Source organism: Meleagris gallopavo, chromosome 21 (genome assembly GCF_000146605.3).
Source record: "Meleagris gallopavo isolate NT-WF06-2002-E0010 breed Aviagen turkey brand Nicholas breeding stock chromosome 21, Turkey_5.1, whole genome shotgun sequence".
Classification (NCBI taxonomy): domain Eukaryota; kingdom Metazoa; phylum Chordata; class Aves; order Galliformes; family Phasianidae; genus Meleagris; species Meleagris gallopavo.
Window position 1 is genome coordinate 6,813,873 of NC_015031.2, and position 15,919 is coordinate 6,829,791.

The 15,919-nt window shown below is 46.1% G+C and overlaps 1 protein-coding gene across 1 annotated transcript; it reads left to right on the top strand.

Annotated features, from left to right (window-relative positions):
• The first annotated feature begins 2,807 nt into the window (after positions 1–2,807).
• On the top strand, positions 2,808–12,229 carry VEZF1 (vascular endothelial zinc finger 1). Its single transcript, XM_010722143.2, has 7 exons — positions 2,808–2,843; positions 3,392–4,089; positions 4,588–4,651; positions 5,616–5,799; positions 6,609–6,821; positions 8,952–8,996; positions 9,335–12,229. The coding sequence occupies exons 1-7, from the start codon at positions 2,808–2,810 to the stop codon at positions 9,760–9,762; spliced, it is 1,668 nt and encodes a 555-aa protein (XP_010720445.1). The 3' UTR covers positions 9,763–12,229.
• The last annotated feature ends 3,690 nt before the right edge of the window (positions 12,230–15,919 follow it).

A 15,919-nucleotide genomic window follows, 5' to 3' on the forward strand; every position in this document is an offset into this window, starting at 1 on the left:
GGCGACGCGCTGTGATGTAGCGGAGGGTTTTGCTGCCGTAGGTAAGAGCCGGCAGTCCGCCTGCCCGGCGCGCCCGCTGATGGATGGCCTGGAAGCGTCCTCAGCCGACTTTGGCGTGGGAGTTTTCCTCCGATACTTTTATCTTTCCCCCGAATAATAAAGCTTTCCAACCTCTTAATAAATGCCGAGTATCGTTTCTGGAGTCGTTTTGTTAAAGCCGAGGACTTGGATGTGAGCATCCTAATGGGCCTCGCAAAGACGAGCATCACAAAGTACTCCTCTGCTTTCCGTTCTTTTCTTCTCTCCGTCCTTAAGCATTCCTTCTTTCTGCTCTCCCCAGCACATTGGCTCAAATGAGTGACAGAAAGTACATTTTAACCCCCTCCCTGCTAGGGCTTCAGTAACAAGCACAACAGAACAAACGTCCACCAATTCTTTTGGGGGGCTTTTATTCACGTGCTTTTTGGATTTCTAAGGGAAAGTTCAATGTAGAATGCAAGTTAGTTTACAGCTGTAACTTGTAGCAAAATGTTTCTAGAGGAGGTTGCAGTGTGTCGGCAGGGCTGTGCTGGGGAGCAGCTCTTCCCAGTCGGAGCTGTGGCTGCTCTGGGCAGCCGTGGCTGCCTGAAGCGATGGTTATGGTGTGGAATGAGCCGTCCTTGTGATTTTGAAACCCACTCTGAGTATCAGCCCGGAAAGCGAAAGTTGTATCTGCTCTTGTTGGAGGACTCATCCATCAAACAGGGTATGCGAGATATGACTCACGCTAATTTGTTGCTCTCACATTAAGGCTTGAGCACAAAAATCTCTTCGCCTCTGGCGCTGGAAGTTCGTAGTGCCGCGTCTTGCAGCCCTCTGTCACAGAGATTGTTTGTTTGCTGTCCCCCCGGAAAGGAGGACTTCCTGATAGAACGGGGCTGTTCTGCCCAGAGCTGTCCCAGGCAGTCGGAACAGCAGCGCTGAACGTTAGGAAGAGTGAAGAGCTCTGTGCCAGCGCAGCACAGCCGTGTGAGAGGCCTCTGAGCAGCAGGTGCTGTGTCCCTTTTCGAGCAGCAGGGTACAGACTGCTTCTTTTAGGATGGCCCTAAGGGCGAGCGAGGGACGGTGCTGTGTAGGGCAGTGCTGTAGGGCAGTGCTGCGTGCTGGGGGCTGCATGGAAAGAAGCACTGCTGCTCACCCGGCCGTCAGCCCTTACGTAAGCGGCGGCCCCGCAGCACGCAGCCTTATGAATATACATTGGTCTGTGGCCAGCGACTGTGTCCCTTCGGTGGGAAGGAGTGCCTCGGTGCCTCTGAGTGCTGATGATATTGTAAGGCTTAAAAATAACCATAAACTGCGCGAATTTGAACCCAGTCCAAAGGATTTGGGCTCCTATTATCCGATCTGCTAGCTCTGCCTTTGAAACCGTATCTCGGGAGCTATCCTTAGGTGCTCTTAAGTGTCTCCTGCTGCAGTTAACAACATTGTCGAATGCTTATTTAAAGTTGGCTGTAAAATGTGTCAGTTGGTTGTTTTTTTTCCCCAAATTAAAATTGTATTTGAGTACGCAGTTTGCTTAATATCGTGCTTTTGAAGCGTGTTGTTCCTATCTTTTTTAATGCAACGGAGGTGTCCCATTGCACAGCCGTAGTGGAAGTTCCTGGCAGCAGCTCGGCTCGGGCAGGAGCCTGAGGTGAGGAGGATGTGTGCGGTGTTGGTTTGGCAGCACAGCCACCAGGACAGCCCTGTGCTCTGCTCTGTGCTCATCCCTTCTGCACACAGCCCTGCTGCTGCTGTTTGCAGTGCTGCAGCGGTGACATGCGGGCACCCGGTGCATCCCGCGCTCCTCACGGCCGCAGGGCTGTGCTGGCTCCTTCCTGCAAGTTTGCTCTCCTGTTATCACAGCAAACCCGCAAACTATTTTCCTGTCAGATAGGCACGGAGTGTTACAGAGCACGTATTCCTTCCCACGTGGCTCGGTGTTTGTGTCCACTGATGGCTTTTATCCAAAGGCCGTCTGCCCCGCGCTGCGAGATGTGAGTGGAGCAGGGAGCAGAGCAGGGGTGTGCGGGGCTGAGAGCTGCTGCTGGGAAGTGCTGCCTGCGAGGGGGTCCCCGCGAGGGGCACGGTGTGCTTCTAGAAACGCTGCCTTCTTGTGAGGGCACCATGAGTTTGACTTGTGTACTGAGAGCATTAGCCAGGCTGTGCTTTGTAAAGCTGTCTGTCCGCCGCCAAACAGAAGCAGATGCATGAGGGCTGCAGTGTCCAGCTTTGAGTGGTGAAAGCATTGCGTGTTGCTTTGGGGAGAAAGCTGTAGGGAAGGAGCCCCTGTGGCCCTGAGGGCTGTGGCACTGAGCTCACACCGAGTGTGAGTTCCCCAGGCTTGCCTTCACACTGGGCAAACGGCACTAATGCCCAGGCTGATCTGAAACTGCTCTGATCAGACCGAGATGCATCTTGAATACAGATGCGCTTAAACTGGCTTAAGGTGCTAGAGTGATTTATTTTAATGCTCCATTAGACTGAATTGCTCTGTGTGGTTTCTAAACCACTTTAAGTTTGTATCTGCTCGGGTTTTGTCCCCATCTGACGGGTGAGGTTTGATGTCGGTGTTTTCTGCCTTAGAACGAACAGCGCTCGGTGTCCAGGGGCTGCCGCTCGGCCAAGGGCCGCCTGCCATGGCACGGTGCCAGCACCCTTCTGCCTTCCCAGAGCTTCTCCCAGCCCTTCTGTCCCTCTCGGCCATCGGGCGCTGCTTTCGGTCAGCCTCGAACTCTTCCCCTGCCCATGCTCTGTGCAGTCCCCAGCTGTGCAGAGCGTCGGGCAGCATGCGGGCGCTGCTGAGTGCAGCAGTGCAGCTGCGGGTTGGGTTGCTGTGGTTGCGGTGCTCCACGCTGGAACGAACGCGTTGTTTGAACAGGATGGGTTATCGCAGCTCAGCTCCGGGCAGCTGCAGCCGAATCCCCGGCGTGCAGCGAGCTGGGTGTAAGTGGAAAGGTGGGGCGGGATTTTGCAACTGCGACGGTGCGCTCAGAAAGTCCTGCTGGGGCACCTGATACGATCGTTAGTAAAACGAGTTACCTGCTATGTAAAGATCAAGCGATACGGCAGTAAAAGATCTGACGGGCGCCTCGTTGTTTTCCGTAAGAAATGTTGCCCTCCGGAAACTTAATAATGATTTGATTGCTACGGTGTGTGCCTTGCTGCACTTCCTCACCGCAGACTCCGCGCTGTGTGTGCATTTGAAGCGTGTGTGAGTTACCCTGTTTGAAACCAAACTTACGTAACCTTCTCCAGTTGGCACTTCCATGGCCTTCGGTCTAACATTTGCTTTCCTGTAGTGTGTAAATGTTCTCACCGTGTCAAAGGGAGCGTCCCTCCCGGGAACTTAAGCGTGACTGTTTGGTTTTAGGCACACGAAGCCTCCCATCACCAACAGCAGGCAGCGCAGAACAGCTTGTTGCCTCTCCTGAGCTCTGCAGTAGAGCCACCTGATCAGAAGCCGATTCTGCCCTTACCAATAACGCAGAAACCTCAGCCCGCACCAGAAACATTAAAGGATGCTATTGTTGGGATTAAAAAGGAAAAACCTAAAACCTCCTTTGTGTGCACTTACTGCAGCAAGGCTTTCAGGGACAGCTACCATTTGAGGCGCCACGAGTCCTGCCACACAGGGATAAAATTGGTGTCACGGCCAAAGAAAACTCCCACCACAATGGTGCCCCTTATCTCCACCATCGCCGGTGACAACAGCCGAAGCTCCTTGGTGTCCACCATCGCCGGCATCCTGTCCACGGTCACCACGTCTTCCTCCGCCACCAACCCCAGCAGCAGCGCCGGTGCCACGGCCATGGCTGTGACGCAGACGGTGAAGAAGCCCAGCAAGCCCGTCAAGAAGAACCACGCCTGCGAGATGTGCGGGAAGGCCTTCAGGGACGTGTACCACCTCAACCGGCACAAGCTGTCCCACTCAGATGAAAAACCCTTCGAATGTCCGATTTGCAATCAGCGCTTCAAAAGAAAGGATCGCATGACCTACCACGTGAGGTCTCACGAAGGTGGCATCACGAAACCGTACACCTGTGGTGTTTGTGGAAAAGGCTTCTCGAGGTACCATGTAGAAAATCCCAGGCGAGCTCAAGTATTGGCTTTTCATAACCAAGAGGGGTTAAGCTGTCGTAGCGAGGGGTGGGAGAGGGGTGGGGGGATAAAGAGCCGTGCTCAGCTCCGGGGCACAGGCGGGCAGCGAGCAGTCGCTTTTAGCAAGGATGTTTTGAAGTGGTTTCCTCACCTTGGATACGTCGGTGCTGCTGGTGGTGCTCGCAGAGCCACGCTCAGCCGTCGGGCACAGCAGGCTGTCACCCTGCCCTCAGCAAGGCCGTAGGGCTGTCGGTCTGTCACCTTTACACGAGGTGCTGCCCTTTCCAGGTGTGTAAGAAGAAGTAAGTTTTTCACCGCAGGCTGGGGCTCCTCTGCGTTACTCCATCTAGCAGTCAGCGTGTAGGTAGGGGGCGTGGGCTGCAGAGGGCTGGCAGCATGCTGCTCAGGTGTCATTGCTATGTATTTGTAACAGTACGCGTTTTCTTTTCTCTTTCTCTCTTTTTGCAGGCCTGATCATTTAAGCTGTCACGTTAAACATGTTCATTCAACAGAGAGACCCTTCAAATGCCAAGTAAGGGCTACCATTATTTATTAAGAACAATATTTCGTTGTATAGTTAGAATCTCAGGGGAGTAATCGTTGCAGAACCGCATTTGCTCTTGGACATTTCTGTGGAATGCAAGTTTGGGAATAGAGTCTCATCTGCACTACTTAGCAGCTGCGTGGCAGCAGTTTGAAAGGCTGCAGGAGCTGCTCCCGCAGGAAGATGAGAGGCTTCTTGCTTTGCTGCAGAACAACAGAGTTGTTTCATGGTGCGCTCAGCTTAGCAGGAGGACTGTAGCATGTCCTCAGCTCAGTGCTCGTTACTGCAGTCATGTGTGCAATGTGTTTCTCAGTATATCCCTTAAAAATGCATTGGAATAGTTGATTCTGGATGTGTTGTTTTGCTGGAACATGAAAGCACGTTGCCCTAAGTTGATGAGTTAGTGTCAGAGAAATAACCTGAATACTTTTGAACAATTAGCTGTTTTGCTTGGAATATATCTGCATGTTCCAACCTGTGTTTTAGTGACTCATCGTATATATGAAAGTTTTGTGTAAAAAGAATGGCTTTAGGAGAAGGTTTTGTTTCCCTCTTCTGATTTGGTTGGAGACAGAAGTAACTGAACACTTCACCTTTGTATAGTAGAATGGTATCGGGTACCAACGGTGCCTGTGGTAGGTGGGTTTCTGTAAGTCACCTCTTGCTTTGTTAGGTAAGGCAGCCCACTACTTTAGGACAGCTCAGATAGTGGAGAGCACAATTTTTGTCCTAGTCATCTCTGAAGCCAGCTTCCATGAAGCTCCCGGGTAACGCTGAGCTCGGCTCAGCAGTTTGATTTTGGTCTCTCCATAAATGTAGGCAAAACTTGAGGTAGTCAGTACGCCTGAGACACCTCTGGCACGTGGGAAGTGGAATAGGTTTGCAGGGGGCATGCAATTCATACCTAACGATCCGGTCTGCACTTTGAGTCTAACTGTTGTCCTTCATATAGACGTGCACTGCTGCCTTTGCCACCAAAGACAGACTGCGGACACACATGGTGCGCCATGAAGGAAAGGTATCGTGTAATATCTGTGGTAAACTTCTGAGTGCAGCATATATCACCAGCCACTTAAAGACACACGGGCAGAGCCAAAGTATCAACTGTAATACCTGTAAACAAGGCATCAATAAAAGTAGGTGAACGTTTTAAAAGCATTTCTAATACCAATGTGTTTGCCAAGGGAATTGCCTTTGATTACATTAAAATGCAAGAACATACCCGTCTCTGTGGGTATTCGCACCTATTAAAAATAGATATTTCATAACAGGTTCTTCTGTAGCTCAAGAAATTGGCATATGTGGAGTTGGTTTGCTGCTAGACTGTGCTGCTGGGAATGTCTAAAATGCCTGATTGTTGAGCTTGGAAATTTGGATGTGAGATATTTTTTGAGGTGTAGGGTTACAGCTCTGGCTTTGTAAGTCAACTCGGTGGTGCTAAGCCAGTTCATCTGAGGCATTTTACGGCAGTTGGTGGAGGTGGAAATGATGAGCTGTAATGTGGCCAGGGGGAAGTAATGTGCTGTTCTGTGATGCAAAGGTAAACTGAAAATTTGAAGTCATGCTTGGAAGAAAAAGTAAAAAGGCCTTTAGGAAAAAAAATGGAACTGAGGTTTAAAAAAAGTGGAATCTGCTAACCAGCTTTTGAGTTCTAGAGACTGTGGTCTTTTATTTCAGTCTTTCTAAAATACAAATAAAATAATGAGAAAGGAGGTTTGTTTTTGGCAGAGAAAGCAGATGTTCTTGATTTGCATTGTGTTTTAAACATTGGAAAAGTAGTTGTATAAAACACAGAACTAATTACATGGTTTTAAGCACCTCTGTGATTTTTTGCTGCTGGAATCCTGCGAGATTCCACACTCTTTTTGGAAGAAGCCTTTGTCATCTCAGCAGAAAACAGAGTAAATTTTCAAGGTGAATTTGTGTTCTTACTTAATTGGCATAGCATGCATGAGTGAAGAGACCAGCAATCAGAAGCAGCAGCAGCAGCAGCAACAGCAGCAGCAGCAACAACAACAGCAACAACAGCAGCAGCAGCAGCAGCAACAGCAACAACAGCAGCAGCAGCAGCAGCAGCAGCAGCATGTAACAAGTTGGCCTGGAAAGCAGGTAGAGACCTTGAGATTGTGGGAAGAGGCCGTCAAAGCAAGGAAGAAAGGTAAAATGGAACCATACTTACCATCTTGGTTTTATAAGATAATTGAGTTTATGGTTATGTGGGGAGTTTAAGGAGTCAGAAAAGAGTGGTAGATGGAAAGTCATTCTCAGAAGCTAGAAGGTATAGCTGAAAATGAGCAGGAGGATGTCATCACCAAAATTAAGCTCGTAAAGGATCTCTTTATTGCTTGCTTCCCGTTGGTCTCTGTGATTCAATGTGTATGTAGCAGTCATCAATTATAAAGGGATGTTTGTATCTGCTCCAAGGCAAGAGTGTGTTTTTCGACTTGCATGTGGTTTTGAGCTGTGTTTATGTATATTTACCAGTTGTTAACTTGTGTGCATATATATATTTATGTGTATATATATACACACATACAACACCTCTGTCTTTGCATCATCAGCTTGCATGTGAATGCTTTCTGTGTTCCTTCCAGCCTTTCTCTCCTGACTTACGCAATTCACTTTATCTGTAACTTGATTGTATTGCATGAAGTTTTCCGAAACTTGTGGAACTTTACTCTTCCATCTCTTTTTTTTTTTTTAATTACAAAATTAACTTATATGTGAAAGTGCTTTTCATTATTGCTAGCACCCAGCTTACACGTGCCTGTCCTACTGTCACCAAAGTTGAATAGCTTCCTTTTGTTGGTCAGTGCGTCAGCTTTGTAGAGAATAGATTGCTTCAGCTTAGTGTCTTGTTTGGTGTACAATAGTTTAAAGCTTCCTGCTACCGCTAGCTTATTCTTTTTGCATCAGTTTGCTTTCTAATGCCTGTCACTGACTCTTGTAGATTACACGTTTTAGAAGAAATTCCTAGTGACCACTTACTGCTTCTCACTGTCTGTTTTTAGTAATAAGTGTTCTCAACTCACTTTTTTTCCCCTTTTTCTCCTAAACTCCCTTTCAGTTTCCTCACTCTTTTCTAGGTCATATTTGTGTATTAGGCTGCTAGCTCCTTTCTCCTTCTGCTATTTCAATTGAATTGAATCCTGTGATTTGAAAGTTTAGAAACAGCCTGTTCGTGTTAAAATGTAGCAATAGCAGACATTAAATATGATCAGGCCACCAAGTGGATAAAGCAAAGGGGTGCTGAATTTAGAAAATCTGAGTAACCTTTTTCTGCTTGTTCCCGTTTCCCGTTCCCTCCCTTTCTTACTGCCATTGTGTGTATGCTGTAACAGAATCTGCTTTTGGACGGACTGGTGGGTGAGGGAGGGGGGCGGGGAGAAATGTCGTGGAATGGATGACAGTCATTTAATTAACTGAACTGGGGAAGGGACGTGGGTGGGCTGTTTGTGTGTTACTGCGCTTGGAGGGCGAAGCTAGGCCAGCCAGTGCCATGCCTATGTGCTGCTCTTCTCACGCCGGTTCTCCTGCGCTGGTGCCACCTGTTGTGTTGGCTTTACAATATATGGGATCTTTTTAGTCTAGTACTATTTTATTTTCACTTTTTTTTTTTACTCTTTCCCTTCCCTCCCACTCCTCCTAGATATGGACTTTGAAGAACCAACAGTAACCCTTGAATGGGGCTAATGTTGCTTTCAAAGTTAACTCTGTCTTGGTACATTTGTATTGCCCGAGTGGCAGCAGTGGACTCTTTGCTCCTGGCTTACCTCCTGACACGTGGGTGTAGACTGAGCTTGGTGTCCTACCCTACAAATGTGGAATAAGACACGACTTAGACGTGCTGTAACCTTGACCTAGAATATATTTTTGTCGGTTTCTCTAGCAGCCACCCCCTTCCTTCACCCACGGCCATCAGCCCGCTTCTGTTTTTGGAGCCTCCCAGTGTGGGCAGCCGGCAGGTGGTGCTGATGCCCAGCGATCCCCGCGGCAGCCCGGCAGTGCCCAGCAGCGGGCACAGGCTCTGGCTCTTCCTTGTCTGCCGCTTAATTCCTGCTTGCTGCAAGACCGAGTAACGCAGAGCTTGGTGCGGGGCGGTAGCTTTGTGTGAGAGGCGGTGGGGTTGGAGGCTGTCCGGACTGGGGAGCCTTGGAAATCGCTCAGTAGGAGCGCCGCGGTCGGTGGAACAGCTTAATAGAAATAATTAAGTGTGAAGTAAGCAGGTAAATATTGCAATGAGCTGTGCTTATCAGTCCCTAATAACGACTTTTTAAAACCTTCACAGAATGTCAGTTCACCTTTGAGAAGGCTATAGAGTACGTACCATTCGGTATGTACACTCTCTCCTCTATTTACAATGTTCCTCTCGGGAGGATTTTTTGATTGTACGATACTGTTTTTATGAACATCGAAACCCTCTTGATAAGACAACCTCGTTTGATTTCCCGGGAAAGAATACTGAATTCAAATGAACTGCATGAGAGTTTGTATTTCTCGTAGGCTATCGAATGTTAACAGATTTAACTTAATAATAATTCCTAACAGAAAATGATTCCAGAATTTGTACCTTTGTACTTGTTTGATTTTTGTTTTTGTTTTTGTTTTTAGATCTCGTCCATGGTTTTTTATGTGTTAAAAACTTTTTGTCTTTTTATGTCTCATTTTTAGAAGCTGCTAACTTGTGCCAAACCTCCACTGCTGCTACTACGCCTGTGACTCTTACTACTCCATTCAATATAACGTCCTCTGTGGCTTCTGGGACTATCACAAACCCAGTCACAGTGGCAGCTGCAATGAGCATGAGAAGTCCAGTAAATGTATCAAGTGCAGTTAATATATCCAGTCCGATGAACCTAGGGCATCCTGTAACTATAACAAGTCCATTATCCATGACATCTCCATTAACGCTCACCACACCAGTCAATCTTCCCACCCCAGTAACGGCTCCAGTGAATATAGCACACCCAGTCACTATCACGTCTCCCATGAACCTCCCCACACCGATGACGTTAGCTGGTCCCTTAAACATAGCAATGAGACCAGTAGAGAGCATGCCTTTCCTGCCCCAGGCCTTGCCCACGTCTCCTCCCTGGTAAAGAATTTCTCAACAGTATTAAAAGGATTAAAATGGAATCCTTACCAGCAGTTCTTTTTTGGGGTTTGTTTGCTTGTTTTGTTTTGGTTTTGTTTGTTTTTTGTTTTTCTTTCCCCTCCCCCCCCTTTTTTTTTAAGTTAATAATAAATTCAATCTAAGGCACCGCGGTAACGCACCATCAGAGAGCGTAGTAGCATCTTCCCCTGTTGATTTGGCTCGTGTGGTTCAATCTTGAGTTTCACTGGAGCACTTCATTTAACGTGAGTTTTACCTTTTAGCTGACTGATGACGAATTAGAGCAGATACGTATTTGCCAGAGGTTTTTTGTTGTTGTTGTTGTTGTTTTTTTTAAGGAAGTCATTGAAAACCAGTTTTATGTTTTATCCCCCGAATAACTTAGAAAATTATTTTAATCTAAACACTAGCAAAGACCCCCTTTGTATCTTTAAGAGGGCAGATGGCTAAATGTAACTTGCCAGTCCTTAGGTCCGTTTTTTTGGGCTAGTGTAGAATCTTTGTCTGTGTTAATGGTTTTTTTTTTGTTTTGTTTTGTTTTCGTTTTTTTTTCTTTTTTTTTAATGAGTAAATGAATTACAATGTTGTCATTTATTAAAAAAAAATGCATTTTGGATGAAATATGCATTTTACCTTTGGGAATATGATAATTTCAGGCAGCATTCCCTATGGGAAAGGTGATACCAGCTCTGATATGCAAAGCATATGATAACTTATCATTCTAACTTCAACATATAATAGGGATTGTGACCTGATATTTGGAGATGTAAATATTACCCAACATATTACCCTAAGGGAATATAGCATTGTAGTCAACATTTTTAAAAAAAACAAACTGTTATTGTTTGGCGAGAAACAGCCGAGGCTGACAGAAGAGGAGTCGAAATGTATGTAAACATGGTCTCTGAACAGTCAGACCCCTATGGGACTCTTACCTAGGAGCAAAAGGAGTGCTTTGAAACTTAAGAAACATTGCTTTAAGCTGGAAGATTCTGGAGGCACTGGGTGTGATTTTTATGCCCTCTGCCTCCCAATCAGAACCTGCTGGTGTTACAGCAGGGGACAGACGTGTTAGTTGTTCACTAGAAGTTTTGTCTTATATTAAATTGTATACAGTTTTTATTCTAACCACTAACTAGGTAGGATGCCCCGTCAGGACAAGCAGAGAGCGTCTTTTAATTTCTCCCCTATTTCTTAATCAAGTGTTGTGCAAATCTGTTCAACTTTGTAAATATTTGCAAACATCATCATTTTTACGTTATTCTTCTATTGTGTTAACACATTTCTATCAATTTGTGGGGGTTCTGGGGTGATGGCCTGAACTGTCTTGCCCAGAACTACTCTACAAATGGTCACACATGTTTAAGCTACATGTGCTTTTTATTTCTTAACCTGTTTATCTGTACATAACGTAGAAAGCAAAATCTAGGGAAACAGATATACTTTTTAGACTATCATGTCACATATTCACATTTTTAAAACTTTGTTTAAAAAAAAAACACAAAAAAACCCCACCCTAAAACCAAGACTCTACATTAAAAAGAAAAATAATAATGAGTTGAGATGTTTTTATTTTAATGAAGCTGAAAGCTATGGAGATTAGCGTGTGCGCATTTTCACAGAGTGCTAGCAGGACTGACTAGTCAAAATGGACTGCTTCCGTTCCTACCCTGCCGTGTCAGTACAAGCAGAGATTGCCAGACTTCTGGGTCAGGTGACAGGTATCTGTATCATTACGTGAAACTGTTCTAGGGGCTTGGACTACATAGTAAACAAAAACAACAAAAAAAAAATAGAGCTTAGTGTAAAATAATTTTATAAATGATCTTTTGTACTTTAGGACATCAAATTGTACAACTTTTGTATATATAAAAGCTTAGGAACTTTCTGTTTAGCAGAAAGGAAACACATTCCTACACTTTTAATGTATATGTTTGTTATAATGTCCATGTAAACATATGCCCTATGTTTGTGCCTTTTAATTAGTTTGTCTCAATAAACAAAAATGTAGAGAAGAATATGTAGCTATGACTTTGTTACCACTGTTCTTACTCCAGATGTATAGACGTCTTCGTTTTTGCACTGTGTAGAGCGTTGCGTGCAGACAGCTGCATGACTTAGGCTGATACGGCCAACATGAGGCATGTGAGTTGAATGCACCCCAGCAAAAAATCTTCCTCCCTTAGCGTAGAGCAGCCCGTGCTGACGGGCGTTGCATGTTGGGTTGTGTAGTTTCCAAGCCATCTCTGTTACCCACCTCAGTGATACCAACTTGCACCAGTTTTACGTAGTAGGTATGGCATTCTGGATCTGGGTAAACTGCAGAGATGACCCTTAGATGAAGTTTGGGTGTCCCTGAGCTTGAAAAACAAAAGCATTAAAAGCCAATGTGAAAATGTGTACGAGAAGTGGTTATCTATGAATTACTTACAATAAACAGGTGTGAGACTTAATTGTATGTTGTCAATTACTGTAGTATTGACAGGGGATCCATCGTCCTGCCAGCGTGCCCTGCTGGTGTTATTTTTATCCCGGCAGAGTAGCAGTAGAATAAACACATTAAGCACTGGCACGGAAATTTTTCAGTGTACCAGAGACTTCCCTGACCACTCACCGTGCTGCTCTTAGCACTGGATAGGAAAAGGGCTGTTTCCTTTTTATTTTATGTTGGTTCTGCTCAAATGTACCTGGTTTATGTCCACAAAGCTGCATTAGCTAATTGTCAACCTGTTTCATTCGTACTTGGGTAAACATTTGCTTTGTACTGTGCATAAATGGTTCCGAGGTGTGCTCCTCAGCTGTCTCAACGCAGACATTAATTTCACCTGTAATGCCATCATACGAAATACATTAAGCTGTTTTCTGACAACCCGGGGCTGCCTGGTCAAGTAGTTTGTGCCCTGTGCACGCTGCCATGTGAGAATGGTTCATCCGCAGCGCCGACGGCAGCGAGGCCGGCTGCAGGTGGGAGGCACGCGTGGCCACAGCAGCGCCAGCGATTGGTGTGGCAACTCGTGTCCCCTCAGCCATGGGAAATGAAGGCTCTCAGCAAACCATAGATGTGAAGAACAGATGCTCCCGTTACACCGAGTGTTTCTGTGCAGCTGATGTGCTTAGCCTAGTTTATTTCACGGAAACTTTTAAGCTGGATCTTGTCCAACGCCCAAGGAAGCAGATCGCTTCTGTAGGTTTGAGTTGGTTTTTTCACATCAAGTTCCATTCGGGTCTCCAATTGCAAGTGGTTCAAAAGGGTTCTGTTTTTTTTCCTCCTGACGTTTTTATGAGCATTCGGTGTTAGGGTGATGGCTTAGCACTGACCGGTAGTTTTACAAAACTGAATTTTGCTTTGGAAGGATTTGTGCTGCGGAAGGGCAGAGCAGTCAGCTCAGTGACACGAAAACTCACCTCTGTGCACGGAGAGCTGCGGTGATGCTTTGGTGCTGGCTGGATGCTTCCGGGAAGGTGGGCCAGCAGGAAGTAAGTACTGCAGCACGGCTGCCAAAGCTGCCGTCAGGCTGTGCCAGTGGCCTTCCTGAGGCCATCTCTTCTTTGCTTGGAGTGCCCACAGCTGTCAGGGGATGTTTGGGCTGAGGAGAGATGAGGGGTGGGCCTTCTGTGTCCTGCCTTTGGGGAATTAAATTATACCTGAGTGATGTAAATTGTTTTTTTCTTCAAAGGTAGATCACAGGCAAGAGAGAAAAACGGTACTGTTATTCTCTTAGTGCAATTAAATTTTGCTTCCCATTGCATTTTCCCCCTCACAACAAGGGCCAGAAGAAGGGTTTCAGTCAGAAGGAGGTATCTAATGTCTGTGTCTAAAGAAAAAACACCAAAGAGCAATAAGCTGAGCTGAAACAATCCATGTTACATAAAGGGGCAGGGCCTCCTGGGGATCAGCGCGTGGCATTAACGGTGCCGATAAGCCTTTGTATTTCTCTTCGCTCTTGGCTGGCTTTTATTTTAGAAATGGTCACCGAGAAGAATTTTGAAAACTGCTGAAAACAGTCAGAGCTGTTAGATTCCCACCAAGTAAAGAAGGAAAATTAGCATTTAAAGAAAAGCCAGGTTTCTGAAAGCATTTTAACCCTGCTGCCCAGGATCCCCATATGGGAGCCGAGTTCTGGAAGGACGGACCACAGTCATTCGGTGCAGGGTCCTAAAACTGCCTTGCTTCCTTGGTGCCTTAGACTGCCCATCTCACAATCAGATTTAACAGTATTTCAAAAGGCAGCTATTAAAAGCACTTCACATTTGTGAATGTCTTTCAGAGCTGTTTCTTTTCTCGTGCTTATGTGGACCTTCTAATCAGTGCTGCTTAGGATAAATAGTAAGTGTAAAAATGAATCATCTCCTCGCATTATTGCCAGGCGGAGGAAAACTTAAACTAAGTCCCTTTCTACCTGTTGTTTAATGCATCATGTTTATACTTGCTGCTTATCCTTGATCTCTCACTCACAGCTTCCAGAACAGCAACTGAAGGGTGACACAGGAACTACGTGCTAACTTTTATGTCAAAAATAGCTTTCACCTTTAAATGCACGAGGCTCAGGGACTGTTTTCTAATTAGAAAAAGAATGCCTGAGCTTCTACTGTGAATCCATTTTACGGCTGTGTTAAAACTTGACTGTCAACTCCTGGTTAAAATTTAGTGCTGAGGTCTTGACCTAGAAACAAACCTTTTTTGGTATTGGTTTGGAAAAAGTATTTCAGTGCTAAGAAAAACTCAGCCGTGCCGTCCAGCCAGCTCCCCCATCACGGCTGGCTGAGTGTTCTTGGTGGATTGTTTCTGCTTACTTCTTTCTTAAGCCCAAGTCAGGCTGCTGGGAAAGATGGGCTCATGTTCTTCAAAATAATAACAAGGTGGGTTTTTTTTGGTTCTTCAGGTTTATGGGCTAATTCGAATCATGCCAAGAAGACTCGGGTTTTTCTTTACAGATGCTTCTTCATGTGCAAAACATTTCAACGTGGGCATCTGACATTAGCTCACATCAGAGAGCACAGACCTCTGCTGTCCTGACCTCCAAAATTAACCCAACCAGTAAAAATGACAAAGGGGACTTTCAGAACATATGGAACCTTTTGGTTTTCAGAAAAGGCAGAGATATTGCACTTGTCTTTTCACAAAGTTGTTATTGCCAACTGTCAAAGAAAAACTTGTGTTCTGTGTTTTCCATGACAGTTTTGTTTTGTTTTGTTTTGTTTTGTTTTTCCCCCAGGGAATTTAGTTGGAACTGGCTAAATTAAACTCACTATTTTATTTCTTAATAGTTGTGCATTTCTTTTCCCATTTCTTTTTCCTTGCTAGTGTCATTTGCAGCAAGGATCCGTATCAAAGGACAGCAAAGAAATTTGATCGCCTGTTTCCTCTGAAGCAAGGCTGGATTCGAAAAAGATATTTCAGTCACAAAGCTCGCTGCAAGGCACTGAGGATGCACCGATCTGTATTTAACTTTGGGAAGGCAAATGTTGTGGCATATGTACTTGTACTCACTGAAAGCCAAAGATTTGCCTCTAATGTTTTTGCTCTCACTGCTGTCTGTGTTCGCAGTCAAAGCCTTGCAGATTTTTACCCAGGCAGAGGATTGCTGAGCTGCCAGACGTGGATGAAATGACTGAGTGGGGAAAAAACCTCTGCACAGAGGGCTGAGCTACAAGATCCTTGGAACATCCCAAACGCACGTTAGGGTCCAGCACCGCAGCCGTGCTCCCTGCCGCTCTGGCTGAGCCCAACCCTGGCGGGTGCCCTGGGAGGCACAGCTTTCCTCCCTCTGGGAAACGCCAGCGCGTCGGGAAGGTTTTGGAGAGCAGCGAGGTGCTCAGCCGCTGCCGTTCGCGGTCTCGCCCCGGTCTCTACAAAACGGGAAGCGTTTGCCCCATGTAAATTAACTCCTGTAATTTGTAAGAGGAGATCGCTTCCTGTCCTAAGCTGTTATGCGGTATGGCTGCAAGCTGTCAGATGCTGTAGCAATGGATCCTGGAGGCGGCTGCTTTCTGTTTGTGGTTGAAGTGATGCTTTGTTATAATCCGCATCTCATGTGCAGCCCTCGGGACAGGAGCGCCGTCTCGTCGTCGTGGGGGCACTCCGGCCTGGAAGCCGGGACCCGTGCCGCCCAGCGGATACAGAACGGCCCGAGAGCAGCGGC